Raw genomic sequence first — 27,302 nt, 5'->3', positions numbered from 1 at the left:
ATCTGGTGGTCCCCATTTGTCTTACATAAGGGAAGTGGAAATCAAGCAGACTCAGAAATTCATTTGTACAACGGAAAGTAAATTCAGCCTTGCTTTTGTTGTATTGCTCAGTAACATTTAGAGAGTAATTTTCAAGCTTCTGAAGATATAAATTCTTTCAAGACATTATTTGGAATTCTTACTTTATTTTAAATTACTAGCATCTTCCCAGTCAGATATAAGATATAAATCCCAGTAAGATATAAATCTTCCTTGCAGTGAGGCGCAGCTGTTACTGATGGACATCGCTGAGTGCTTTTGTCTCAGCAAAGTAGGTATTTCATGTCAAGGCTTGATTTGTTGTTCTTTCAGTGAAAGCCACTCATCAGATCCTACCTGAATTATCCCAGAATGTAATGCTTCATGAGAACCTCACCCAAGCCATGACAGGTTGTCAGACAAGGCCAGACTATCACTTCTGGTAAATTAAGGATCTAAAATGAGTTCTGGATCTCATTCTATTTTCTCTCCATGTCAAGAAAAGGAAACTTGTCTAAAGGTGATGGTATACAGTGATTTTAGCTAGCAGTGCTGCTTACCCCAGTCTGCTACTTGTTGCCTACTATTTGTGCATCATTTGATCCATCATCAGAAAAAAAGATCTGGTTTAAAAAGTAACCTTTCACAGTCATTTTTGCTTCTTTTATTCATACTCAGCTTCTAATTGTGTTATGCACAATATACAAATGTTTATTTCACCGCAAGTTGGTACTGAATAAAGTGCTAAGTTGAACAGTTTATTTTGGCAACTGTGGCAGCTGTCAAACCAAAACATTTGAAATTGACATGTTCACAAATGTGGCAGATGGGGGTTTTCATTTGAGCTCAGTGGAATCAAAACTGCAGTTTGGTCCTTCTGCTGCATCATTTCCTCTTTCACAATCCAGACGGAAGTTGCAGCTTATCCAGTGCCTAAGGTGCATCTGCACCCACAGCTCTTGGACAGGCAGGGTCCAGGGAGTGACTCAAGCGGCTCCCAGCTCTGAGGTGCCCAGTCAAGCCCAGGCTGGTATCCACTGGTCCTGTCTCCACTGCCTGTGGCATCATTGCATATGAGCTTTCAACTAGCTGAATTCTAAAGCATCCTCATGTGTTTTGTAACATAGATTATGCTGAAGATAGTCTTACAAGTGAAATTTTTCATGTGAATACTGTTGCAAATGAGGAACCTTGAAGATCTCTTGATCTTGCTTGTTTCGACAGCTTTAGTTTGCTGCAGCCAAGCAATGCCAAGTATGGTTGTTATTTTCTTGAGAGAATTTTTTTTCTGCACCACAGCGCTCTCAAAGGAAGTCTCTTGTTGTTCCTAATCTGTTTGAATAACAAATGATAAGATGCAGAACTTAAAATTATAGAAGAATTTGGCGGTTTTATCATGTGGGTTATGTTTTGTTGGGGTTTTTTTTTTGGTGGATGGGGATGGGGGTTTTAGTGTTTTTTGGTGGTTTTTGGTGTTTTGTTTTGTTTGGGATTTTTTTTTCTGCAAAAACACAAAATGTGCATTGGTATTGAATATGATATTTAAAAATATACAACAGAGCAATGTATGGTGGTGTCATGGAAGAACTGGTATGCGTAATTAAATTTTGATAGTGAAGGTTCTTTTGAGCTTGGTCATACAGTATAGGCTTATACTTATACCAAGTAAAGTATGACTTTACTTGGTATAAGTAAAATGCCTAATGTTTCTGTTGAAGACAATCAAAATAATGACTATTCCAGCATATTCTTTTCCACTCTAATTGATTTTTTTGTTTCTGTAGGTGTACTGCTTTTGACCCATAAAAATTTTAAGCCTCTTTTTAAAATTAATCTAGATTTTTAGAAAAGTTCTAGCATGTGCACTGGGCTGTGACTACAGCTTTCACAGGCTAGAAGCACGATTTTTAGTGAGCAGCTTTGAGATGTTTGGAGAAAGGAGAGGAGAGCAGGAGTCCCATTTCATTGCATCAGTAATGAACTGGCACCAGACAATGAGCTTTACGATACTAGCTTATTGTTGTGCTTCTGTATTGAGTGCCCATGTAGGAGAATTTTATCTATCCTTATGATGAAAAGAAGGAGCAAGGAAGAGGTCTTTGATTATTTTTATTTTTCAAGTATGAGCATGTCCAGGTGTTGGAATGTTAGGAGGAGACAGCAGATCTCGGTGAATGATGGCAGATGATGTAAATGGCTGATAATGATGAAACCACTAAAATCCTGAATGCAATTTGAGGTTCTAGTACAGAGAGGAGAGCAGTGGGGCACTTGTATGAGGTAAGGCTTCATTTGGAGTCTCGGTGTAGTGGGTGGATGCTGGCCAGATGCCAGACACCGACCAAAGCCACTCTCTGTCCTCCTCTGGACAGGAGAGAGAGAGAAAATACTTGGGGTTCATGGGTTGAGATAAGGACAGAGAGAGATCATTCACCAGATACCATCATGGGAAAAACTGAATCAAATTAGAGATATTAATTAAATTTATTGCTAACAAAATCAGAACAGGATAATAGCAAAATAAACCCTTAAACTATCATCTCCCCACCCCTTCCTCCTTCCCAGATCCACCTCCTACCCAAGGGAACTAGGAGACTGGAAATGGGGATTTTGGTCAGTTCATCGCATCAGGAGTTTCTCCCCCTACTCAGGGAGAGGAACCCTTCCCCTGCTGCATCGTGGGATCCCTCCCACAAGAGACAGTTCTCTGCTAACTTCTTCAACCTGAGTCCATCTCACAGGAACAATCCTCCTCAGACTGCTGCAGCATGGGTCGTACCTCCACAGGGTGCAGTCCCCCAGGGACAAGCTGCTGCAGCAGGGGCCCCTCTCTCCATGGGTCTCCCACCAGGTCACAGCCTCCTCTCAGGCATCCACCTGCTCCAGCATGGATCTCCTCCGTGGGCTGCAGGTGGATTTCTGCATTGCTGTGGAGCTCCATGGGCTGCAGGGGCACAGCCTGACTCACCATGGGCTGCAGAGAAATCCCAGCTCTGGTGCCTGGAGCACCTCCTGCCCCTCCTGCACTGACCTTGGTGTCTGCAGGGCTGTTCCTCCCACATGTCCTCGCTCTGCTCTTCTCTGGCCACAATTGCATCTTCACAACAACTTCTTTTTCTCTTGTTTAAAACTATTACCCCAGAGGTGTTAGCACAATTTCTGATGGGCCCAGCCTTGGCAAGCTGCATATCCGTCTTTAGAGCCACCAGGGACATGGAGGAAGCTTCTGACAGCTTCTTACTGAGGCCACCATTGTAATCCCTCACCCCCACAAACCAGGTGCTGTAAAGCCAATAAATCAGGTTTAAGAAAAAGGGCACTAAGGAGGACTGCAAGGAGGAAAGAGCTGTTGTGCAGATGCAGAATTCTCTACTTGAGCGTAAGCAGAACTGGGAGAAGAAATAACTGTTCTGTCTAAATGCAAGAGGTTGTCATTTGGGTAGGCGCTTGTAAAGAATTTTTGGCACAGCACAAAACTCTAAAAATTGCAATGAATTGCTGGAAATCAGTGTGAGCCTCTATCAGAGGGATTTGGGAGCATCTTTCCAGTCTCTGAAATCATGAAGAAAGGGGTGGTATCAGAGTAGTTCGCAAAGCCAGCACCCTCAGTACTCTCAAAAGAAGGGGTTTTCCTTGTGGCCCCACTGTGTGCTGAATTTGGCTCAGTTAGATGGTAAGGCTGTCTGGGCTTCTCAGTGCACTTTGTTGAGAAGCTGGAGTCCCGTGAGGAAATGGTAGAAAAGTTTTATTGTCTGGGGTTGTTTTTTTCTTGACCGTTGCAAACAGTAAAATACTTAGTAATGCCCAATGGGTACCTGCTTGCAGCACGCTTCAAACAGTGCTCTGTATCTGGCATTGGTTTGTTTGTATGGAAGGTGAAGTCAAGCATCTCACACTGGTTTTAGGAGAAATAGCTCTCAAATAAATTTCAAACCCGAGTTTTTGAGACAGCTTCTGATTAGACTGTTCTGGCTGAATCAGAGCAATTTTCAAGCAGTTCCTTCCCTCTGCTGGCAGAGGAGAGACTGCATTGGTGTTACCCGAGTTGACCTAGGCTATAGAGGATGCCTTTGTGAAATAACTCTCCAAGGGAATGCATGCAGGCTGTTGTATAAAGAAACTTGTGAGAGAGAGCATTTAGCAAAGACCAGTGATTGTTTTAGTTTCCACTGATTGCCTCTACATTAAAACAATGAACAGAACAGATGGTTAAGGTGGAGGAGCTATGTAACATTGAAAAACAATCCCTGAAATCATGTGATTTGGGCGTGGGGTCTGTTTTGAAAAAGACTTTTTTTTTTTTTTTGTGAAACTAACTATTACCACCTGGGCAAATTTGCTGTAAATTACTGGAAGGAAGTAGCTGGATGTTGAATGTCCTTGTCTGTTAGTTTTCTGTGTGCTTCAGTTGACAGGCTGCAGCATTATCATTCTGGATTTGTCTCCTGATATCTCACTCTTAAGTTGTTGCTTTCTCTTTTTCTCTTTTTTTTTTCCCTTCTAGTTTTATATACCATTATCTGTCAAGTTTGTTGGAAAGATTTTGGCATTCTTAGAGTACTTATCTTGGCTGCCAGGTAGTCCTTTGGAATCTTAGGGTACTTGCAAGGTGGTTTATTGGGGGTTATGGTGATGTCTGGCCTGGCTGCATGCCTGACCTGGTGTACATAGGGAGGGCTTTGCTGCTGAGATGCAATAAACATTGAGTTTCTGTACTTGTCATGAAGTACATCTGCAAACTGTCTAGATGAGCTTGTTGAAGCTGTTGCGCTCTTTATAGCTGCTTTATGTAGGAGCTAGATCCACAGGGAAAATCAATAAATACTGCGTAGAGTTAGAGGCTTGGTAGCTGCGCATACATGCCTTATGTTTTAATGTTCTGTATGTGTTTGCACCTTTGAAGACTGTGCAACATGAAAGAATTGTTTTTATTCAGTTCTTGTTAAGTTAGGTTTATATGAGACTAAACTGGTCTCCTGCAGGATTATATCATTTCATGTCTCCAAGTTCACCACTGAAGTCTGTCTGGAAAGACAAATTTAATGGAAGCACTGATAGATGCAAATTTTGGCTCTGCAATCAGTATGAGCACCAGTTGGATCACAGCAAGCCTACTTCTGGATTTGAACAAACCTTGCACAAACATGATAACTGGCATATGCTGACACCAACAGCAGGTGTTGAAACATCGAAAATATTTCTGACAGTTTTAATGGATTTCTTTGTATATGTAGGCCATGGTGGAAAAAACTGATGGAAGCTCTCTCTGGAATAAATCAGATAATAGTATATCTTGTGAAATGATCTGTTGAAACACCTGAAAAATGCAATGCTACTGCCCAAGTAATAAGATGGATCAAAAGAAGTAAATGGCTGGCTGACACATATTGAGTGGGTTATAAAACCTTTATTTATGGCAGGAAGTTGAGCTTCTTCAAAAGATATGTGCTTATCTAGTGAGTGCTGTGAAGATCCTGGAGAGTGACCTCTGTCCTCACCAGCTTCCAACTTTTGCTCTCTTTCTCCTTCCCTTTCCTGGATAAGTTTCCTTTCCCCTGCCAGGAGCTTTTTGAAATGCAGTTTCCTTTTCACAGCAGCCCTTTTGCATACAGGGTGTTTGTAGTAGCACTCTGAAAAGGTTTACAGAATTGAGGACAAACTTGGTCACGTTATAGATAGTTCATCGGTGCCATTCAAGTGAAAATTACTCAATTGTGAACTTTTCTTATTTCTGTGGACTTGAACAGTTTGTCTTGTTTTTCTTCCTGGCAATGTTTAATTGCCCAGGAGAGAGACTTCCTTGCAGTAGGATCTTTGTAATTATATGTCACATCCTTTTGTCTGATGAAAGCTTTAGCGAAGGTGGTGGATTTCCCTGAGAGCTGTCCATGCTTTGCATTGCTGTTGTCACTCTGTTGTGTTCAGCTGAGACACTTGGTTGAACCTTCATGACACAGTCATGTACAGCTGGCTTCCCTGTTCCTTGCTAAGGTGGACGCTGCTGGAGAGGGGACTGAACTGTTCAAAGCATGTTCGTGGTCATGGGAAGCGTTGTTCCCTGTGGCTTGCAGAGATTCTGGGCAAGCCTGTGTTGCTCTGTTACTCAGCTGTGATTCCAGCACGCTGGTTTTGAAGACAGAGCTCAGTAGCTTTGTGCTTCTATTATACAAATAATTTTGTTTGCAAAGTGAAACGATTGTGAAATTTGGAAGTATGTAAGTATGTACTGTTATCTAACTGTTGTACTGGCTTTTACCAAAGGTTTTGTAAGACAGCCTCCATCTCCTTGAAGTAGCAGAAGAGATGGATTTTGTTCTCCCTTTTCTTACCTGTCAAGCTCGATTCCATTCTGTAAGAGAATGGAATAACTGTGGGATTAAGACTTCATTTATCTGCTTTTCCTTCCTTTTTTCCTCCTCCTATCTTGGAACAGAATTTGGTTGGGGTAGGAGGGCATTGGGATAAAGATCTAATCTTTCTGAAGCAGTCGAGTTCCTGTGTGTGATGTCACAAGAGACAGGTTTACTCCAATTGCAGCTTTAATGTTCCAGTTAAACCTATATTATACTGTGTTAGATGGACTAAGAGGTATTTTGATGCCATCTAGGTGTCCAAATGTCCTTGGGCAGGATGTGACTAATACAGCTGGGCAGGTAGGGCTGCACTAATGAGACCAGAAAAAAAAAAAAGGGCTTTTTTTAATAACAGAGAAGCTCTCACTGTCCAACTTACAGAACACATCACATGGCATCAAGAAATTCAGTGTTTTGCCATACTGTTGTTTTCATTGCTTATTCACATTTTAGAATTTTTTTGGGGGGGTGTAGGTTTTAGAGAAATTATCTGTATATATTATGTCTTGGGTTGTATAACAGATAAATTAGTTGTGCTAATATTACATAGTGCAAACCCAAGAAAACAAATAATGGCTCCTAGATTTCTGGATTTTTTTAAACTGAAAAAACAGAATTAGGAGAGCAGTTCAGTCATACTTGTCCTGTGGTGACCACAGTGAAAAGTCCTTGGAATCATGCCTAATTGTGGATCCAGTTCAGACTACTTTGAAAACCAGTTTTGCCGTAACTCTTTGGGAAAAACATGTTGCTTTTTGGTATTGTTTCATGTGAAACTAGCTGCAAACTTGTAAAATTCCAATTTTTTTTTTCCTCCCACAAAAACTGTAATTTGGGGAACTGGTGCCTGATTGTTGAAATTTCCTTGAACCTATAAACAATTCAATTACACTGATTATGGTAATAATATGAATATGATGATAATTAAATTGTCATACTAAAGTTAAGTTACAGCTAGTGAAAGTGGAAATATATACATTTTGCATTACTTCCTTTCTCCTTTCATGTTCTCTTTTGGATTTCTGTGTTTGAACTCCTGCTGTTAGGTACTCTCTGCTCTCTGAATTTGCACACATCAGTAAATGTAAAGTTCCTGGAATACAGGTAGAATGGTGGTGCCCCATCTTTTAGTGGGGTCTCAATAAAAGTTCTAGTCCACTCTTGTGGACTTTTTTTGTTGCTTTTGTTCCACTTTTCTCGTTTTAGCTCAAGCAATTCCTGCAGGTTAGCCTGATTTTCTTTACTATATTGCATTCAAATTTACCGTTTAATGGGTCTTTCCAAGGGTTTCTTAAAAGTAGTTCTGTAGTATGGTATTCAGAGCTGCATATATGCAGTATGTCTAGTCTCATGTAGGATGTGAATCCAAGGTCTCCCATCCTAAGACATTTGCCTGCTGTCATAGCTAAGGAGGAAAATCATGTGAAATCCCTTGAGAATTCAGCAAGTATATTTTTAATTTATTAAAATTATCATTTTTACATCACACGTGCAATTTATTGTGTGCTGTTAGAATTGAAGAGTCCTAACACAGACTTCTAGATTTTCTTGGTTTCTTCCAGATGGAAATGTTCCATCCTACTTGAATCTGTGGGGGAAATCTGAGTGAACAGTTAGTTTGAAGAATTCCGAGCATGAGCTTTGGAGAAACTCACTTACTTGGTTGCTCCTGTGGTTGAAAAAACAAACCAACAAAACAAACAAAAAAACCCAACCCAAAAAAAAAAAAAAACCAAACAAAAAAAGGAAAAAACCCTGCTCAACCCACACCCCAACAAGTCACATTTAGGCTATTTCACTGAAAATCTTTAGTGTTTCAGTGACTGAGTGAGAAACTCAGTATTGCAGGATGCCTGTCTTCATATTTGCAAATGCTGTAAACAGGGAGTGAAATATTTAACTGCAGTTTTTCACCATGTATTAGCTGCAGATTTTTTCATTAGGTGGCTTAACTCCCTAATTCTTACTGCATTGAGGTGTCCCAGTCCTGTGGGGCTTAAAACTAGATCTACTTTTTGTCCATGCTGGCAATTTTAGACCCCTGGAGTTTGCTGTGGTGGATTAAATTGCATGGGACAGGGCTCCTTATTTCTGGATGCTGTGCCACAGCAGGGTCCTGAGGGCAGCCTGCATTCCAGTGGACATCCAATGGATATCCAGTAAGGCTTCTGATGCAGGGGATGAAGGCTGACTGTCTGGCTTGGTGAGGAGTGAGAGCAGAGTGGTGTGTGGGAATTCTGGTGCAGGGGGCAGAAGAGATGCAGGGCAGAGGAGAGGCTGGGTGCTTGCAGGCTGCAGCTGAGGCTGCAGGGCTCTGCCTGCTCCCTTCATTTGCTCTGCCTGGCATGTGCTCTCTCCTGGCACATACCTTCCTAGCAGCTGATCAGCATGGGGTAACTGCCTGCTACTCGAAGTAGCTATTCCCTTTGATCAAGGGTTATGTGTTCTTCCTCTCTATGTGATGGATTGATTTCCACCTTGCTCATAAAAGTGTGCAGAAGCTGATAGTCTCACATAGAAATGTTTTTGAGGAGTAGAGGATTATTACAACTTTCATGAGTATGAGATGAGAGAGAATAATGTAATAGTGAAGTAGAAGAACTGTGCTGTCAGTTTTTCCCCTTCCTGGTACTATTAGAGCCCTCCAGGGTGATCCCAGCTGAGACCCTGGGGACTTCTCACAGATGACCACTTAGTGCAGTGACTCAGTTTGTGAACTCACCTTTGGCACTCAAAATCACTAGGGGCTGTGCTTTGAGGTCAGTCAAGCTGGAAAAATACATTCTTACTTGCAAGACATTTATATTCTATTATGAGAAATGAATCATTTTCTTTAGAGGCTTGGTGTGCAGAAATTGCTGAAGGGGCACATTAAAAAATGCTTTCACGATTTGTTTTATCTTTCTTTGTGTAGACTTGCTGTCCTGTTCTTTCTTACTGATTACAATTTTGCAAATGAGAAATCAAACTGAAATGTAACTTTGCACTTTTAAGCATAACGGTTTGTGCTTTAGAGACACAAAATGTTGCAAGTGTATGGAAATCAGCACTGGTATGGGGTTTCATTTTTTTCCTAATTTTAATAATGTTTATTGCTTTCTTGAGTTGCGTAGTTTTGTTGGACTTTCTCATATGTATTGTTTATTGTGCAAAACTTGCATAATTATTCTGCATATGAAAACATGATATGTAAGTGATCATTTGGGGGAATCATTGATCAGTTGAAGGGCTCAGGTACTTTTCTATTCCCCTTGAACTATATGTGAGTGTTTTCTTTGGTTTTACTATATAATTTTTATAATTCTTACCATGGTTGCATTAAAATACTTTACTAGACAGGTATTTCAGCACAGATTGAAAGAAGAGTCCAAAGACCTATTATTTAAAATGGCTTTATAATTAGGTTACTCTATGCATAAGAATACAGCTGATTATTACTTTAGTCACAAATGCAAATATTCCTGCCTTTATTTTGAAAGAAACTGACAGAAAGTCAGTGTGCTTTGGGGCAGCAGTTTCCTGCATAGCAACAGCAGCAGCTTTTAGTGGCAGCTTCTGCTGCTTGATGCTGGCTAAAAAGAGACTTGACAAGTGCAGAGTCATCACTGGATGATGAAAATGTGGAGCAACTGGAACAGTTCAGAGGTGAGCCACTCTGTGTGTGTATTATTAAATTCAGTAAAAGTAGGTGGATTCAGAAAATTTTGAAAACTAGACTTATTTCCCCCGTGAATGTCAGGCAAGAGGATGTTATTTTCAAGGGGAAAACTGGAGGAGAGAAAAGATGCAAGTTATGGGAAAGGCAGGATTTCCTAGAAAGGCTGATATGGGTCCCTCTTCTTTTTCCTGAATTTTCTGTTCTTCTCTTCTTCCTCTCCCCAAACAAGCTATCAAAGCTGCAACTTCTTTCCCCTTTCTGACATGAATCACTGCAGCTACCCAGGCCTCTAGAGAAGCTTGTTTGGTGGTAAATGGTGGTCAATGATTGCTTAACCATAGGGAATAATCACAGTGGGAGGATGTAGAAGAACTATTGGGTTGTTTTTCTAAAAAACAATAGTTCTTATCCCATTAAAAATCTGAAACAAAACTAATATTTTGGCTAGACAAGTCAGTGTTTGACATCATGTGAGATGTTTCCATTTCAATGAAAATATCAAGGAAATGTAAATCAGATAGTTTTGAAAAGTTTTCTCCTCCTTGCTAACAATCATTCTGTTTGTCTGCTTGTCTCTTTGTCACGAAATCTGTTGGTCCATTATTTTTGGTCTGGCAAAATCTGGAATTGGAGATCTATGTTCTTGTGTACAAACCCTCTTGTGTTCTGTTACTGTGCTTTGTAACTTCTACTCCTGTGCTACTTCAGTTCCTACTTAGTAGCTTTTCTCCCACTGAGGACTATATGAATGCTTTGGAAATCATTAATGAATTTCCTCAACTGGTATTGGATTCAATTACTGCTATAGTCTATGGCTTCAGAAGTGGAGATGCATATAGTTGACTTGATACCTTCTTCACCTCACTTCACCTGTCCATCTTCTGGTCCCCAGTCCTTTCTGGTGATTTGAAAATCTTACCTTCTGGTACTGCAAAAATGCTTCTATAAAAATTCAGTATGACAAACCAGTTTCTGCAGCCCCACAAAAGTTTAATGCTGGCAGAAGTGGAGTATCCAGGTGTCTAATGACCTGTTCAACATTTTTTAAACCTTTGTACTCAATAATCCATGATTACTCTGGTTTTGGTTTATTGCAGAGGGTGATGTTGAGACAAGTTTGAATTTTATTTTTGTTTGTAAAGAGGTAGGCAGTACCTTCAGAAATAAAAAGTAGTGGTTTTCTTCTAATTGCAAGGAGTTTCTCCTACTATAACCATTTTAACTTGGATTCTCCAAAGGTAACATATTTACTGTTGGAATATAAAAATGAAACATATTTAATAAAAACATTTTGCAATGTATGTCAAGTAATGAGATGTTCTGTTTATAGTATATCTTTTAGTATTCATTGTTTTTCTCTTGTGGTCAGCTGCTTCACAATGTTTTGTAGCGTATGTGACAGCTGTTGGTAGAGTTCCTTCCTGCTTCTTGGCCCAGAGTTTCTGAGGTTACCTATTTACTTTAGCTGTTTCATTACAAGTCATGTACTTCTTCATCTTGAAAAACCTACTTACTTCATAACATTTCCTCTTGCTCTGGCTTTACAGATGAGACTCTTGTATCCTTCAGGGAGACAGCTGAGAGGAGAGCAGGAGTTGTGCCTACAGAAGTGGGAAGCATGAAGACCATCTGGAGGGCTTTGGGATGGGTGTTAGGGCAGATGCTGGGCTGAGACCTGAAGCTCAGTGACGGATTTTCATGCATGGTGCTGAGCATTTCAAGTATTCGTGCAGAATGGGAAAATATACTTTAGTACTCACAAACCTGGCAATCACGTAGCTATGACAAAATACAGGCTGCTTTCTGGAGAACAGGAGTTCTGGCACCTGTGCAGAAAACACTGCTGCTTAGACTCACATGGAGGCAGTGATCAAGTGCACTCCTCCAACCTGGTCCTGTACTTGCCATTAAGCTTTTTTTTTTTTTACTGAGAGGAGCTGCTGAGCATGTTTTGGGCTTGTAGCTTCCTAAAAGTAAACACAGTTAACATGAGATGTGCTTGGTACTTGATCTGAAGGTGTAGATTGACATGACAGGTATGACAACTGGTGGCCTGCTACCTCTGCAAGAGTCTCTCCTTGTCTGTGTGCTTCCTGTTTTTCTCTTGGGTTGTCAACTAGTGATCATGTGTCACAGGGGGAATTAATTCAGCTGCTTCATCAGTTAGAAAACTTAATTTAAAAACACTTGTGTCTCATGTGTTAGCTAACTGAAACTTCTCTCCTTGCAGCCTTGCAATTGCTCTCTAAAGGAAGACAGTAAATAGGGAAGGCTGCATTGACTTCTTCCATAAATTTTTATCCATTTGTCATAGTGGAGTCTGAGATAGTGTCAGTCTTGGCTGACTGTGACCTGATGAAGTGGCTGAAGGGGTCTGAGACCAGGGGAGGGATACTGGGAACAGCTGGTATGGGAGAGGTCTGTCTAGACCTGCACCCCAAACCTTTCAGGTCCATATAGGTGTTTGATCACTTAACTAGAGCCATTGGGTTAAACTGGTGTTAAGGGGTAAGCCTGGCATACCATCCAGAAAGAGAAGTCTGTGTGGGTAGGAGTCCTCTTTTTCTTTTCTGTTCTAGGTCATTCTATCTAACCAGCCAAAAAGGGGTGACTGCAGGGACCCAAATTCAGTGTTAACAACAGTTATCCATCTTTCCATATTAATTCTCTATCTGGGACTGCTGCTATTCTCAAAGTGATTAAAAACTTAAAGCAGAGAAAGAACGTTCTTTTTGTGGTGTTTCTGTTGTTTTGTTGTTGTTTTTTTTTTTCCCTGCATGCAAGAATTACACAGCCTTATCTGATCACAATGCACAAATCAAATGTCCTCCTCACTGTTATCACTGAGATTTTAGCCTGGAGTCTCCCCAGGCGCTTGACTTACTCTAGATTTGTTCATTTTTGCTTCATTATAAAAGCAGGCTGTCAAAACACAGCTCTTACCTTGCAACATCTTTGTCAAATGCATATCAATATTTTGAAATAGTGAAAGGTTTGTAGTAAAGGTTGTGTTATGTTATACTTTCTGTTAAACATAGATTTACATATATAAACAGTAGATGAGATAACTAGTAGTGGGTTTGGTTTGTTTTGTGTTTATAAAGAGAATTTGTTAAAAATAGGAAGTTGTAGTTTCTCCTCCTGCTGATGCAGAAATGGGTGTGTTAATTGCCTTGTCAGCAGGTAGTACTGCCCTTAGGAATTCAAATGAACTTGCTTCATGTTTTCTCTGCTTTAGGAGAAAGTGTAAGTGTAATATATTGTTCTAAACACAGTTACAGTTTGATTTTCCTAGTATACAACACCTGTATTGTCTGCTTCCCCCCTTGTTTTGCTGTTTCTAATGGGTTTATTGTATAAAGATTCTAGCTGCTTTTGACAAACAAGGTCTGCAGCAATCAATACACAAACTGTCCTTTAATCAATCTGAAATTCCAGCTTTAGTGGGGACCCTATTCTGTCAGATTCTTGGGTAGACTGACCTGACACAGTAACAACCCCAGAATTACAGCCAGAGTTTGATCATCAGGAGAAGTAACTCTCACAGCTTGGCTTTTTTTAAGCTGTTTAAAAATTACTGTGCACCAGATGAGTGCAGCACTCTACAGGATTACATCAATTGTGGGACAGAATTGTACTTTCAACTTTCATATGATGATTTTTTTCTTCTGTGCTATAGGTTTCTGCTGAGGTATTTAGGTAAGAGTTTAACTCTTTGGTGATTTGGGTAATTTGCTCCCAGCTGGGATGACACTTCAGTTCTGCTTCTCCAAGTATGGATCAGAATCACTGTTTAAGCTTTTGCCTCAGCTCCCTGGAGAAGGCTGTGCTGCTTGCACTTGTTTATCTTGCGTGTTTGCTCCCTGTGGTGGCTGTATCAGTCATTGCACTGAATGTGAATTGAAATGTGGTTTCAACATAAAATGCACCGTGAGAAATAACTTGATGAAGTAGTGTGATACTGGAGTTACAGCACAGTATCTACAGTTTATCCAAGTGGTGGCATATGGGGAGAAGCTTGGAAGTTTGTTCTGCATTAGCCTTTCCTAGATTTTTTCCTGAAAATGGGTCAGCATGGGCATCCATCATTGAAGCCATGTAAAAGTTACCAATTTCTGTCACTTCATGGTCCTTGTTATTGGCACAGTTTTTCATCAAAACCAGCTGTGTGGATTGGTACTGGTATGATGAGATGGGTTACTTTTCTAAAAGGCAGAGCAAAGTAATTATTTATAAATCAAGACTTAGCTCTTTTGTAACAACTTGATCACATAAAGAAATTTATACAGGTTACCTTGTTTGTAGGGGAAGACAACTGATGGTATTTTAATGTCATACATTATACCTTGAATCTAAGAAGTGTCTACTATTTCTCCTGACAATGACCTGCCAGTTAGAAAATACTTTTCAGATTTTCTTCTCCTTTTGCTTGTACCTATGAACTCTCCTGTTTCTTTATTAAATTCATCATGTAAAGAGGGCTCAATTTGGCTTCATGTCTGATAGTCAAGCATGAAAATACTGGTTATTCATACATGCACAAGGAAACTCAAACACTCAAAACTAGCAAAGGCATGGAAACTAGTTGTAGGTATCTTCCTGAAGGAAAGCAGGACAGTTTAGGAACAGCTCTAAAATGTGTGTCCTTTTTCTATGGGCAGGGGAATGTAGGCAATCAGGTTGATGAAGAGAGTAGTTGAGACATTTGTGTTAAAAGTTCTTGCTATTTTTAGTTATTCACCCACATCCATGCCAACTCTGTCGGGTTTTGTAGTTGTCTTTGGGGATGTAATAGTGAGATAAGCAAGAGTATACTTCTCTTACCTCCTTTGCTTGATTATGAGAGCTTTTCTTATTTTATGCTAAGTACCACTTTCTATTGGAAAAATATCAAGCATCGTGAAGTGTTTCTGTAGGTACAACAGTAAAACATAACAGCAGCTGTTGTTGGAGAAACCAAGGCTTGATTGATTATTGCTGATGATACCTGTTTGGCTTTGTGTTAGAGGTTCAGTAATACAGGTTAGTGAATTGATTGTGCAAATATACAGTGATTTGCCCTATTTTATTTGAAATAAACAAAATACTGCTTGGCAAATGGGAGCTCAGGAGCCTATTCAAGGTTTCATGTCTGGTGGGGAACCTGACTACTACATAGCAGAATAGAAGAATGGACTTTTGGTCTTGTGTTTTTCAACATAAATAACTGTAGGATAAATTTTCACCATTCATGTATTTTTCTTGTCTCCAGATGAAGACCAAAGTGGTGATTCCAAGTGAAGGTTGAGACCATGTTTTTTCACTGTAGGATGGTTTGGATTGAGAGGGACATTAAAGATCATCCAATTCCCTCTGCTGTGAGCAAGGATGCTACCCACTAGTTCAGTTTGCCCAGCACCTGGTCCAACTTGGCCTTCAAGACTTTGTGGGATGGAGCATCAAAAACTTCTCTGGGCAAGCTGGGCCAGTATCTCCCCACCCTCTCAGTAAAGAATTTCCTCCTAACACCTGAACTAAACCTACCTTCTTTCTGTTTTAAGGCCAATTACCCCTTGTTCTGTAACTCCATGCAGTTGTAGAAAATCTCCAGCTCTCTTATAGGCCCTTTTTAGGAACTGTGAGGCTGCCCTAGGGTTTCCCTGGAGCCTTCTTTTCTGCAGGCTGAACAACTTTCTCAGCCTGTCTTTATCAGAGAGGTGCTCCAGCTTCTGATCATCTTACAGATGTTAACTTTCTGTCCATCTTTAAGAAAGGCATGGGAAATGTTTTTATAGCCATGCTGAAAGCCTAACGAACCACCACCATTACAACAAAGGTGTTGCTTCTTTGCTACTTTTTAGTAGTGTTTGCTTCTTTGCTACTTTGCAGTAGTATTTCTTAATGCTACAGAGACTCTCCAAGAAGGGCTCACTCCTGAGATACCCTGGTTATTTAAATTTATCATGGTACATGGATGGTCTCCTGGGCCTTGCTTCTTTTCTGAATTCCCTCCTTGCACTTGCTCAGTTTTAATATGGGGTCTTTTGTTCTCCCATACAGGAGCAACTGCCTGTCTTTTCCAGCTGAGAAAGGGCAGGTATCTGGTTTGTTCTGCTGTCCTCAAAGTTCTTCTTTCAAGAGCATTTTTGGATCTTTTATTAAAGCGAATTTCTATTCTAAGGAATAGAAAAATCATCATCAGCATACTTACATTAGTAATATGCACACCTGGGCAAAATCAGAAAGCTTTTGTGCTTTTCATTCTTCCCTTAATGAATGAGAGAGCTGTGGGTTTGGGTTAGATTCCTCCAAGGTTTGCAGTTTCTTACATTGTTGTTCCCAGGTTAACTTGCTCCACTGGGATTTCCCCTTCCCTCTGCCCTCACACGTGTGGGGAGGAAAGGTGAAAGATAACTTTGACAACCTTTGGGAGCCCTGGAGAGTGCAGGATGAAGCATTCTGCTAGTCAGTCTCTAACTAGTCAGTCGGTGTAACTCTGGCATGCCTCTTTGCCAGAGAGTGACCCAGTTCAATGGGCAGCCATTCCAGGTGTACCAGCCCTGATTTTGTCCAGGCATGGGACTGAGCTTTACCTCTGCTCTGGGTTTCAGCTCATTGTGGATTTCAGAACACCAGAACAGAGAGCAGATAACCTCCATGCTTGCGGGTGACGTGCACTAGGATTGATGAGTAGTAGCAGGCAGAGGCATGATTTAATGCAATGCACTTTTTCTAAATGCAATGCTGAGATAAAATTGTTTCCTTTTTTAATTCGCTCAATGAAGTAACAGAAGATGAAAAGACAAAAAGGGAGAGCTCTCCATGTTGATAATTGTTCACTTCTTGCAAAGGAGAATTTCAATATTAGTTTGTCTTTCTATAAGTAATTTTCTGAAACCCTGTTCCTGTGTGGTGAGAACAAGAAAATCTGAATGTTTCTGTTGATATCAGATCCATGTGAGGTAATGTCTAGTTCTGTGGAAGAAAAAAGGCGTAGAATTGTCACCATGTCATCAAATGAGAAAGCAAATTAAGAGGCATTTAAGAAATAGGTTTAGTGGTGTTTTAGGTGCATTCTGAAGAATATTTTTCTAGTTTATTCTCAGAGTTTTTTTAGAAGAGTTGTAGATGTGACTGTGGAGTCAAAAAGAAGTTTCAACGGGAAACAAACAAAATGGTGTGGGGTTTTGCTCCAGGCAGCCAGGGACAGTTTTGCCAGTTAAAGTTTTGGGTTGTTTCTGGGGCTAAAGCCACTCTGGTCTCTTCCCACACAGGTGGTGCTGGCTGTGACCCTCGCTGGTGTGTAGCTGCACCATTCCACAGTGCTCCTGGGGACATGGATGTGTGTAAGTGTGCTCCTGACAGTGGTCCTCAGAGTTATGAATGAAGCTGCAGTCTTGGCCTGTGGCTAAAGTTGTAAAAACTAGATGACCTTTAAGAATTAAAGTTGATGCTGTGTTTAACTATGCTTTGTAAAGCATTCAGAAGACTTGCTTTTGGAGCAGAAAGGTGCTTTGATGGTGCTGGTGGTGGTTGGATGCAGTTCTGTACACTTAAATTCTCTTCCAGCTTCTTGCTTGTGAGTGCCTTTCACCTGAAGGATGAGGGACTGACAGGTACTTCGAAGGTCCTGAGACTTTGCTTCTTTTTGTGTCTTTTTTTGTGCTGACAGTGTAGTAACTAATGCAAAACTCATTGAGACCAAATTGTTGTCAAAACTAGAAGAGGTGGTGTCTGCTAGAGCCTGCAGTGTTTGTGCCTTAGTCACTCTCTCTGAATGTTGTGTGGAGCAGGAGTCACTGTGTCATTGTCATGGTCACATCCACAGGCATGGTGCTTGTGAAAGGAAAACAAAGACCCAGAGGACATGTGAAGGGGAGCATCCTCACAAACCCAAGCTACTGCCACAATAGAAAAGACTCTGGTTCAACCTTTGTTAATAGTAAATAGCCTTTAGATGATCTTAACGGCAGATCAAATGTATTATTTTGAATGCCTTCTGGATCCTTTTGAGGACAGTGATACATACACTGATAAAGGCTAGTGAAGCCTTTCCCTCCTGAGGAGAGGAGAGGAGTGATGACTCTTGTGTGATTTTACAGATGGTTGTCAGAGAAGATGGGGGACCACCTGAGTGAGACAGGCATTCAGGAATTAGCTTATTGCAAGTTTGTTGAGAAATGAATTTAAGAGGGAGTAAAAGTGAAACACCCTATGGAGTATGTTTTGTGAAGTGATGAACAACAGGCAAGAAGTTTTGTGAAAATGTTCTGTGGAGGAGGTGACACACACAAAACAGAAGATGTTTTTACTCTTTGGTAGTGACACAACCTAAGTAGTTGCTGATCTAATTACTATAAGTTCTAGCTGTTTATTCTTGCTTGTCTTGCAGCACCCCTGGGGATCTGTATCATTTGAGAGCAAAGGAGGGAGGAGGAATGAACTGAAAAAAGAGAATGTATTTTTCACAGGATTTTTTTTTAAGAATTTTGATGGAGAATGCCAGGATATCGCTGGCACAAATTAGGGATCCAGACTGATGAAGTTAATATGAAAAACAGAAATGCCTTAAAGGCAGGTGCAAAATGTATAGTAAAAGTTTGAACTGGCTTTGGTTTGCACTTCTTGAATCATGTCTAGTTTGATTTCATTTGGTTAGTACCTGCCATTGTGGAGTTCTGAATCGTGGTGATTCCTTCAAGTATTTTCCACAAACTAGTACTGGTTTTTTAAAGAAACTAAATTGATAATGACACACTTTCTAAATGTACAAGAAAAGTAATTCTTCACTGCTTTGTAACTTACCAGTGAAAATGGAAGAAATGTTTCTAGTGAACTAGAAAGGAATAGGATTTTGCTTATAAGTAAAGGGAATTTTAATCCAGCTGTTTCTTTACCTAGAGTATGAAAGTCCTCTAGACTATACTGTCCCTTCCCTTGCATCTGCACATCTCCAGAATATTTTTTTTAATGCATAACTTCCTTGGTAATTTACAGGGAACAATGTGGCACACTGGTAGAAGGTAAATTTCTCTACAGAAGTGTGTATTTGGCATGGCTGCGTTCACTTTCAGCTTTAAGAACTAAGAGCAAATGTGCATCTCTGAACTAAGAGAGACGTTTCAGTTAGAAAATGCTGGTTTGTAGATATGTGTTATAAAATAGAATGGCCCCTTACTTAAGGAATATAGCTGCAATACAGCAGCACAAGTACAGCCTGCAAATGTCACATTACATCCAGCCTGGGGCTGGCCAAATTACAGGTATAAATCTGGTCTAGTTTGAACTTTGCTTTCTGTGCAAAATCTGAAACAAAGATTTCCTTTGAAAGAAGACTCAGGGTGTGGAAATGATTTTCTGACTTAAAGTATCTTGCCTTCTGTTTTCTGTTGGTGGTATCACTGCTTTCTTGGGCAGTAAGTAAATCAGTGTAGAGTCCATGTATGTGTCCTGTCTCTGTTCCCCCCACTCTTTCTCCTCCCTACCACCTGCCAATAAAAACACTTTTAAAATGAAATGTCAGGAATTGGCAGGAGGAGGCACATACTGTTCTCCTGATAATTTAAATGTTGCCTTTCTGTAGGATGAAAGGAGCTGGAGCCTGCTTTCTCCTTCTGAATTGTAAGTAGAGTATCCCCTCCTGAGATGCTTTATAGAAGTGAAGCACAGCTGAGTAAAAGAGCTAGATGCTGCCTGACATTTAACACTGCTGCGGCTCAGCTGCTCTTAGACATATGAGTCCTTCCTCATGCTGTGAAAGTACACCATGCTGTTCTGTATACTGAGGGTTCTAAAGTTCTTAATGCACAGTTTTCTTAAAACTTGGGGGTTTGACATTGTGAGTAGCTGATATTGAAGGGATAAGACTCCGCAAAACAAAAAGAAAACGAAGGAAAATAATGAAACTAGTTATTTGTACCAGTGTCATAACAGATTGTTTTACTTTGTTTTTCCTTTCTCATTCTGTAGCATGTCCTGAGTTCATGGCAGCAGGTAGCCTGACAGGCTACCTCTAAAGCTCTACTTCCATCAATTGCTGATGTTCGTGCACAAAGATGGACTGTTTTGGTAGGACAAGGCTCCATTGAAGTTACTGCTAATAAGCAAGCAAGCTCTGTTCACTTCAATCCCATTCAAAATACAGGAAAAGGCTCAGTCTTTGCCAAACTTGAAAAGCTGAAACTATTACAGAGGTTAAAATTATTTATTTCAAGTGGGTGTAAAACATATTTTCAAAATAAACACTGAAACCACACCTTACTCTTACCACATATATTAATCATATTCTGTGTGGGCATGAAGTACAGAAAATGTTGAGCTTTGTATTCCTTGGTTTTATAAATGCAGGTTTGTTCTAACTAGCATTTAATATAAGCAATGCCTTAGTATTGTCAGATACAATGCATCTTCTCATTATGTAGTGCTGCTTCATTGTAGCTTAGTTTACTCCTGGCAAAAAGATATGGCTCTTTTAATACCTCCCTAATGTGTAACTTTTTTTTTTTTTTAATGATATAGTCATAGGTGGGATTAATTTTACTCTTCGATTCTAGTGTACCTATACTTGCGTAAAAAAAAGCTGATGCTAATCCGAGTGCAATAGCTTATTGTGTTTCTGTAACAAATTGTTCTCTTAGTTGAGCATGCTTGTGTTCTGTGGTGCTGTACTGATTGTTGTCTGCTTTTTAAGTACATACTTGGTTTCAATTTTACTTGCTGCTGCTGGTGAGTCAGTGTCTTTCAGGTACAAAATGCTGGCATTCCCCAGCATGTAGTATGTGAGGTTTGGGGGATTTTTTTGTTGGTTTTTTTTTATGTCTTGGAGTACATGCTCCTCCTGTACCCGTCTGTGTAAAAGCCAAACTGAGCCTGGCATTATTTGCAAGTGGCAGAGCTCTGCGCACCTTCTAGAGCTGGAAATTAAATGTGAGGAATTTCCCTCCTAAGAATGGATGTATTACTGGGAGCTGCCTCTTCTCCATACTGCAGACAGATTTGCCTCCATCCTGACCTGCCTGTGCCATGAGCCAAGGCTTCTCAGGGCACCAAAGCTTGCTGAGGTGTTCTCCGCTTTGATCTGAGAGTCACTGCCACCATCCACACCCTGCATTTCTGTCTCTAACATGTACCTAATCCCTTTGCTCTCCTAAGTTTTAGCTACGTTGCTGAGAGAACAGAGGTGGTACAGTAGGATTTTTTTTTTTTTAATCAGTATAAACCTTGCATTTGATACCATGTTGTAATGACTCTTCTAATCCTCTGATTCCTGACTGAGCTATCATTCAGTAGAGTTCGTGTGGCGCAGTTGCTGAAGCAACAATGACAGGGTTGTGTTGTGTTGCTTTTTAGGGTTTTGACCTCCTTTTTTAGTTTAAATACTGCATTAGTGGAGTCCTTGTGTCTTCTGGTACCACTATGCAGCAATGAGATCTGCATCCAGATCTGAGGCGTTTCTGTCTTATTTACTGTGTTGTTCAGCAGGTTTCTCTAATTGAGGATGTTAAAGAATAAGCAGTGTGGGGAAATCAAACTTGCCAACCTTCAAATAGTAATTCCTGGAAAGAGATGCTGGTTGCACCCTTTGTCCCTTCGTGGAGATACTCTATAAGGAAGGAATTGAATTGGTGGTCAGCTGCACTTGTGCAGTGAAAACTCACTCATTCAAGATCACTTGGGGCAGACACAAACATGCTCTAGCTGGGTCATTGCAGACTCTCAGGATCCAGCAGGGTTTATTAACTTGGGCTCACTGCCAAGCAAATGCAACTGTGGTGCTCCCAGAGCAAGTAAGATCTGCTGTTTTGGCATGGAGTCCGAGCAGTCAAAGCCTGCCAAGCATGAAGGGTGCAGAGCTGGGTCCAGCGCGGTTCTTGGATCCAGGAACTCTAGAAACACGTTGCGGATTTCTGACCACATGGATCAGCTTGGGACCATCACGACTCATTAGATCAGCAACAGTTTCTGCCCTGTTAACCTCAAACTTGTTTGTTTGTCCGATTTTAGTTTGGTTTTTATTAAGGTTTTTTTGTTAGGGTGCATGTTTTTTAAAACCTTCAACTCATGAAACTTTCTGCATGTGCAGTATGGCATGTCAGGAGCTTCTTGAAAGCAGACTGCAGAGGCACTGAGTGTACTGAACAGGAACCAGCTCAAGGTTCTGGAGTTAGAGCTGCTGATCTTAAATTGACTTTTAATTTTCCCTGTGTTGTGATTCCCAGGTCTTTTTGCAGTGAATCAGTGTGCCAATGTTTCCATTGTCTGCTTTCTCACAGCCTTTGTGAGCCATGACTGGTGCACTCACCATTACACCCAAAGTATGAAGTGGACATGGTTAGTTAGGACTTGTGTTTGGTTTTGTGGTGTATGTAGCCGTGGTACATACACTGAGAGAGTATGTTTAATAATTGCACTTGTCAGGGCAATTAGCTTTTCTGTTTGGATTTGAAAATGCTCTCTGGAAAAATTGCACTGTGCTCGGTGTAACTCCATCAAACACAAATGAAATTATCTGAAGATACATTGCTGAATAGTCTCTGAATTGTTACAGTATTTGAAGTTAATTTTCCTCACAAAATTCACCAATGTTCACTTAACTTTTCCAGGCAAAAGCTCTTTTTTTTTTTGTTCCTATGTAGGTGCAGCTGGGACAAGCGGATATAAAATGCCCCATCACAGAGTGCAGCGAACACCTGGATGAAACAACTGTGCTCTATAACCTGCCCCATGACGACATCATCAAGTATAAATACTTCCTGGAACTCAGCCGCATTGACTCCAGCACCAAGCCATGCCCTCAGTGCAAGCACTTTACAACCTTCCGGAGGAGAGGCCACATTCCTACCCCTGCCAAATTGGAGAACAAATACAAAGTGAGCATGCTTGCCGGGGCTGTGGGTTAGATGGCACTGCAAAAGTAGGACAGCATTTGGTGAGCATTAAATGAACTTTTTTGTTTCACTGGAGCTGTGTGCAAGCTGTGATTAGGAATTTGAACCCATAGTAGTACATCACTGATTAAGTAATAATTGACTTTTAACAGTTCAAGCAGCTGAACTCTTCAGCCTGTATTTTGTTTTTGGTAGGTGGCATAATTTTGTCCTGATATACATTTTAATTTAAGGGGTGTTTTCTTTCTGACATGCAAACAATAGTCACAGTCAGAAGAGGCTGGGAATGGGGAGTTACCACTACAACTGATAATTTTAGACACACAACTTATAAGTTTTCCCTGAAACTCTTGGTGAGTGAATTCTGGGCATCTATGATGTTAGGCTGTTGGCTTTGCTTCTTCCTTAGTAACAGAGCTGTTGTCTGTCCTGCTTGTTGGTTCTGATTTCTTCACTCCCTTACCAGAGATTATACATTACTGTAATCTCATCATTCACAATGCAGAATTTGGAGAAATAGAGGGGGCGGGAAAAGCTATTTCTGCAGCATTTCTTTTCATAGAAGAGTCGCTTATACTGTGACTTTAATCAAAGATGAAAAGCAAGAATTTGAAATAAGCTTTGAGCTGCTTAAAGTCCATCTGAGTTCCAGAAGGCAACCGTGGTCTGCAGCACCATGTTCTGTGATAGTTTTCTATCCGGTTATTAGATTTGTTGTGGTTAATTTCATGATTGAGCTGGCCTTTCCTGGACAAACCAGTTCTTCTCAGTAGGAATTTAGATGACTGTTTAGATAGCCCTAATTACACAGCATAAGATTCAGCCCAGTATGAAGATTAAAAGGTGGAAGGTTGTGTATTCATTGGAGTTGAAAAGTTGGTAAAGCTAATTCTAAGTTATGAGCTACTTGTTTATATCTGTGTAGGGCATGAATTGCATGCCATGCTCTGTTGGACTCTGTTTTCAAATTTGTCATCTTACATTGAGGTGAAAAAAATCTGAAACTGCAAGTAAAATTCCTTCTGCCCAAAGCTATTCTCCTTCACCCATCTGCTTCATCATCAGCACCCATCAGATGTAACCCAGGGTAGATCAGAGCTTGTAATGCTTTGGCAGGCTCCTCTCAAGGTATCAGAGGCTGTTAGTGTCCCATAAGTGTGGGTCATTGGTGGTACAGCTGTTGTATCACAGGCCTGCCAGATCTGAGAACATTCCTCAGGGCACGACCAGTGCTCTTTTATGAGTTAAAATGCTACAGTTAAAATGTTCCCAACTGCCCTACAAACCACAATGGGAAAGAATGGGAGACTGTGTGATGCATAGTGCAAGCCAGGAGCAGTTCACTGGTCATGCGGTGATTCAGTGTGTATACCTGTGATCTGCAGAGCTGAAATCTCCTGGCAACAGACTCAGGCAAAATGTGTCCTTTGAGCTGAGCCCAGGTGTTGTGTGCAAGAATGTCTGGTTGATGCTAGTCAGAAATATAATTAGGAAAATGCTGGCAAGCAGTATGGATGATCGTGGTCCACTGAGCTTCAGCATGCTCTTTGAACCTCAACTGTTTTCTAATGTAGGTACAGTTTTAGTGATTTGTTTTAAGCTGAGCACAAGAAGTTTTGTTGCAGGGAGAAGGTTTAAAAACTATGATGACTGTAGAGACTGTTGCAGGGAGAAGGTTTAAATGACTGTATATGACATGGAGTGTATGTGAGTAATTTACATACACACATAGCTGTGGGCCAATATTACCTGTTTTCTTGGGTTCTCAAGTGATTACATGTACACATTGTGCCTTGTATTTTAGGCTGTTGGGAGGCAAAGACATTTTCTTTTGTGTATAGCATAGGAGACATCTGACTGGAGGCTTTTGAGGCTGCCCTGTTCATATGCAAGTAATATAAACACCAGTTGCACCAGATGAATTCTGCAGCAGCACTGCAAGTGTTGGCTTCAAGAGAACTGACTCGTGTGGGGAACAAGCCTACTGGTAGGGTTATAGCACAGCCCCTACACTCGCTTTTTTATACACTGCAAAGGGAAAGCACTCTAAAATCCAAGACTTTATTTGAACTGATGCTTTAAAAATGTTAATGCCATTTCTAAAATTTTATACAGTGTTTAAAATTTTAAGTAACATGGAAATTTAAAGAGGCAGAAAAGTTGAAATTTTTTTTTCTTATTACTGATTTGTGTCAGCTAAGCTGATCTAGGTCCAGCAGTTCAATTGGCTGGGACTCAAGTCTTGGTGTACTAAGCCTTGGAAGTTAACATGTATGTTGAGGAAGGAGGAGACGAAAAGGAGAGCTTTCTTATCCAAACCTTTCTCCTACTATTAGTGCCACTTAGGGCCACACAGAACAGCAAGAGAACTATTGAATTTTCTATATAAAATATTTTTATCATAAATGGAACCAGTATTAACTCTGAAAATTTCCTTGCTCCCTCTCATATGTTCTGAATTGAGTGTAAGGTGGTTGCAGACAAGACCCTAACAAACCTTTGTTCAGAGCTGTTATGCAAAAGAGCAATGGAAATGGGCAAAAATTAAAAAATTGCTGCTTTACCTGTTCCATTGGGCATGAATCAGGTAAAGGTTTCACAAGAGTGAGTAAGAAGACTTGTTCTGTGAGGAAGCTCTGGCTCTTGCTTGTTAGAGTTAGTTTTTTGACTTGCCACAGAGAAGCAATTCTCTCTGCTCTGTGAGATTCATCATGAGGTTTTCTTGTTCACTTCTGTCAAGAGATACACATCACATAAAAGGAGGACTTGAGTGCTTGGGTTTGCAAATGTAAATATTTTTTCAATGCGGTTGTTACACAAACTGTCTTTTTTTTTAACTACTGAAGAGTTTCTGAAAGTTGTTCTAGAAATACCAGGAATTTGTTCAGATGCTTTGATCTGTTAGCTCCCTGCTTTTGAATCAGATTTTGTCTTTAAGTGGCAGATATCTTCATGGCTATACATCACATCATTCTGCCTTGAGCCTCAGCTGCTGCAGGTGTGGTGATTTTGCTGTGCTCTCCCTCTTTCTCTCAGCAGTTCATTCCTGCTTTTGCTTATGGTGATGTTTTAGTGTCACACTGGGAGCTGGATCAAAGATGAGCCCTAATGGGGTACAAAATTTGTTTGTTTTGTTGTTAATTATTTTCAGCTGTTTCAAGAGAGGGGATGGGTTGATGATGAGGAGAAGGAAGATGTTTTGGCTGGAGCTCATATTTGTTTTCAAATAAAGTGACAGTGACTGCAGCTAGAGACTGTAATTCATGTAATCAGTTAATTGCATGATTAATTTGGCCATCCTGTTATATAACTACTGTTCCATCAAGCAGCAGAAAATCCCACTAAGCTTTTTGTACCTTCAGGTTATAGGGATATTTTTATGAGCAGTCAGTTTTGCTGTCATCAGGTCAGTTCTGTTTTGTGCTGAAATTATGTATCAGTTTTGAAAAGTCTTTTCCTGTGAGGCGAGTAAACTGTTAGATAAAGTAGCTCGCAGTAAAGAGGCTTGCTAAGAAAATGGAAGATGTTAGCCTCAAAGATAAGTGTTTCAGAAAGCTAAGAACCAAGAGAGTTAGAACACAAAATTGTGTAATCTTTTCTATTTCAAGGGAGGCTGATCTCCAGGTGGCATAGAAGTTTGTGTATATATCCATTCTCTCAATTTTAATCAACAGAAATAGAAATCATAAAATAAGTGGGAAAATGTTTGTGTGAGAAAAAACATATTTGAGAAAACACAAGGTTAATGTTTTGTTTTGCAGATATAGTTTGTCTGTGTTGCTGGACTATAATATATTTTACTGGTTTAAAATCATATGTAGATAGCTTTTCTGTGTCCTTGCTATGGTGATTTCATGTGTAAGTACTGAAGCATGAATCAAATAACATTTGACTTTCTTTCAGGAAAGCAGAGAAAAAGTGGAATAAGAACCTGAAAGACTGCTTTAATTGCCCTGTTCTGATTGTTTCTTAAGCGCAGGGGGGCATCACGTTGCATTCAAGTTTGAATGGTTTCAGGGTGGTTTTGTTTGTTTTTTTTTTTTGCAGCTACTAGTTCCAAGAAAAATAAGATTCATAAGTACTTAAGGTACGTAGTTTTCTCTGTGCTTCAGTTATGCTCAGGAAGCATTGAACCCACAGAGAAGTGAAATAGCCCATTCAAAATATAAAAACTATTTACAGCTTCAGTTTTGAGGAAGGTGCTGTCAGGGTGACAGGTGGAAGAGGAAACTGGTAATGAAACATAGAGTTCTTACTAGTTCAGTTAGGGCCATTTGTGGTAAGAAATGTTATTTTGACTTCATGTGGTTATAGCCTCATCCTGTATTTCAGTACTTTCTGATTAATGTATTTGGAAACACCTGATGTCAGTGTGCGTGTGTAAGTTTAAATACATATCCTGGTGGC

The 27,302-nt window shown here is 40.3% G+C and overlaps 1 protein-coding gene across 1 annotated transcript in view; it reads left to right on the top strand.

Annotated features, from left to right (window-relative positions):
* The window catches only part of RNF217 (ring finger protein 217), a 63,622-nt gene that overhangs the window by 9,281 nt on the left and 27,039 nt on the right, over window positions 1–27,302 (top strand). Inside the window, exon 2 of the mRNA XM_074537865.1 lies at window positions 22,644–22,877. Within this exon, the coding sequence (XP_074393966.1) occupies window positions 22,644–22,877 (234 nt within the window). The remainder of the gene's footprint in view (window positions 1–22,643; window positions 22,878–27,302) is intronic.

Source organism: Zonotrichia albicollis, chromosome 3 (genome assembly GCF_047830755.1).
Source record: "Zonotrichia albicollis isolate bZonAlb1 chromosome 3, bZonAlb1.hap1, whole genome shotgun sequence".
NCBI classification, from domain to species: domain Eukaryota; kingdom Metazoa; phylum Chordata; class Aves; order Passeriformes; family Passerellidae; genus Zonotrichia; species Zonotrichia albicollis.
The sequence above is the reverse complement of the archived record's forward strand: the minus strand, read 5'-3'. Positions and strand labels throughout refer to the sequence as shown.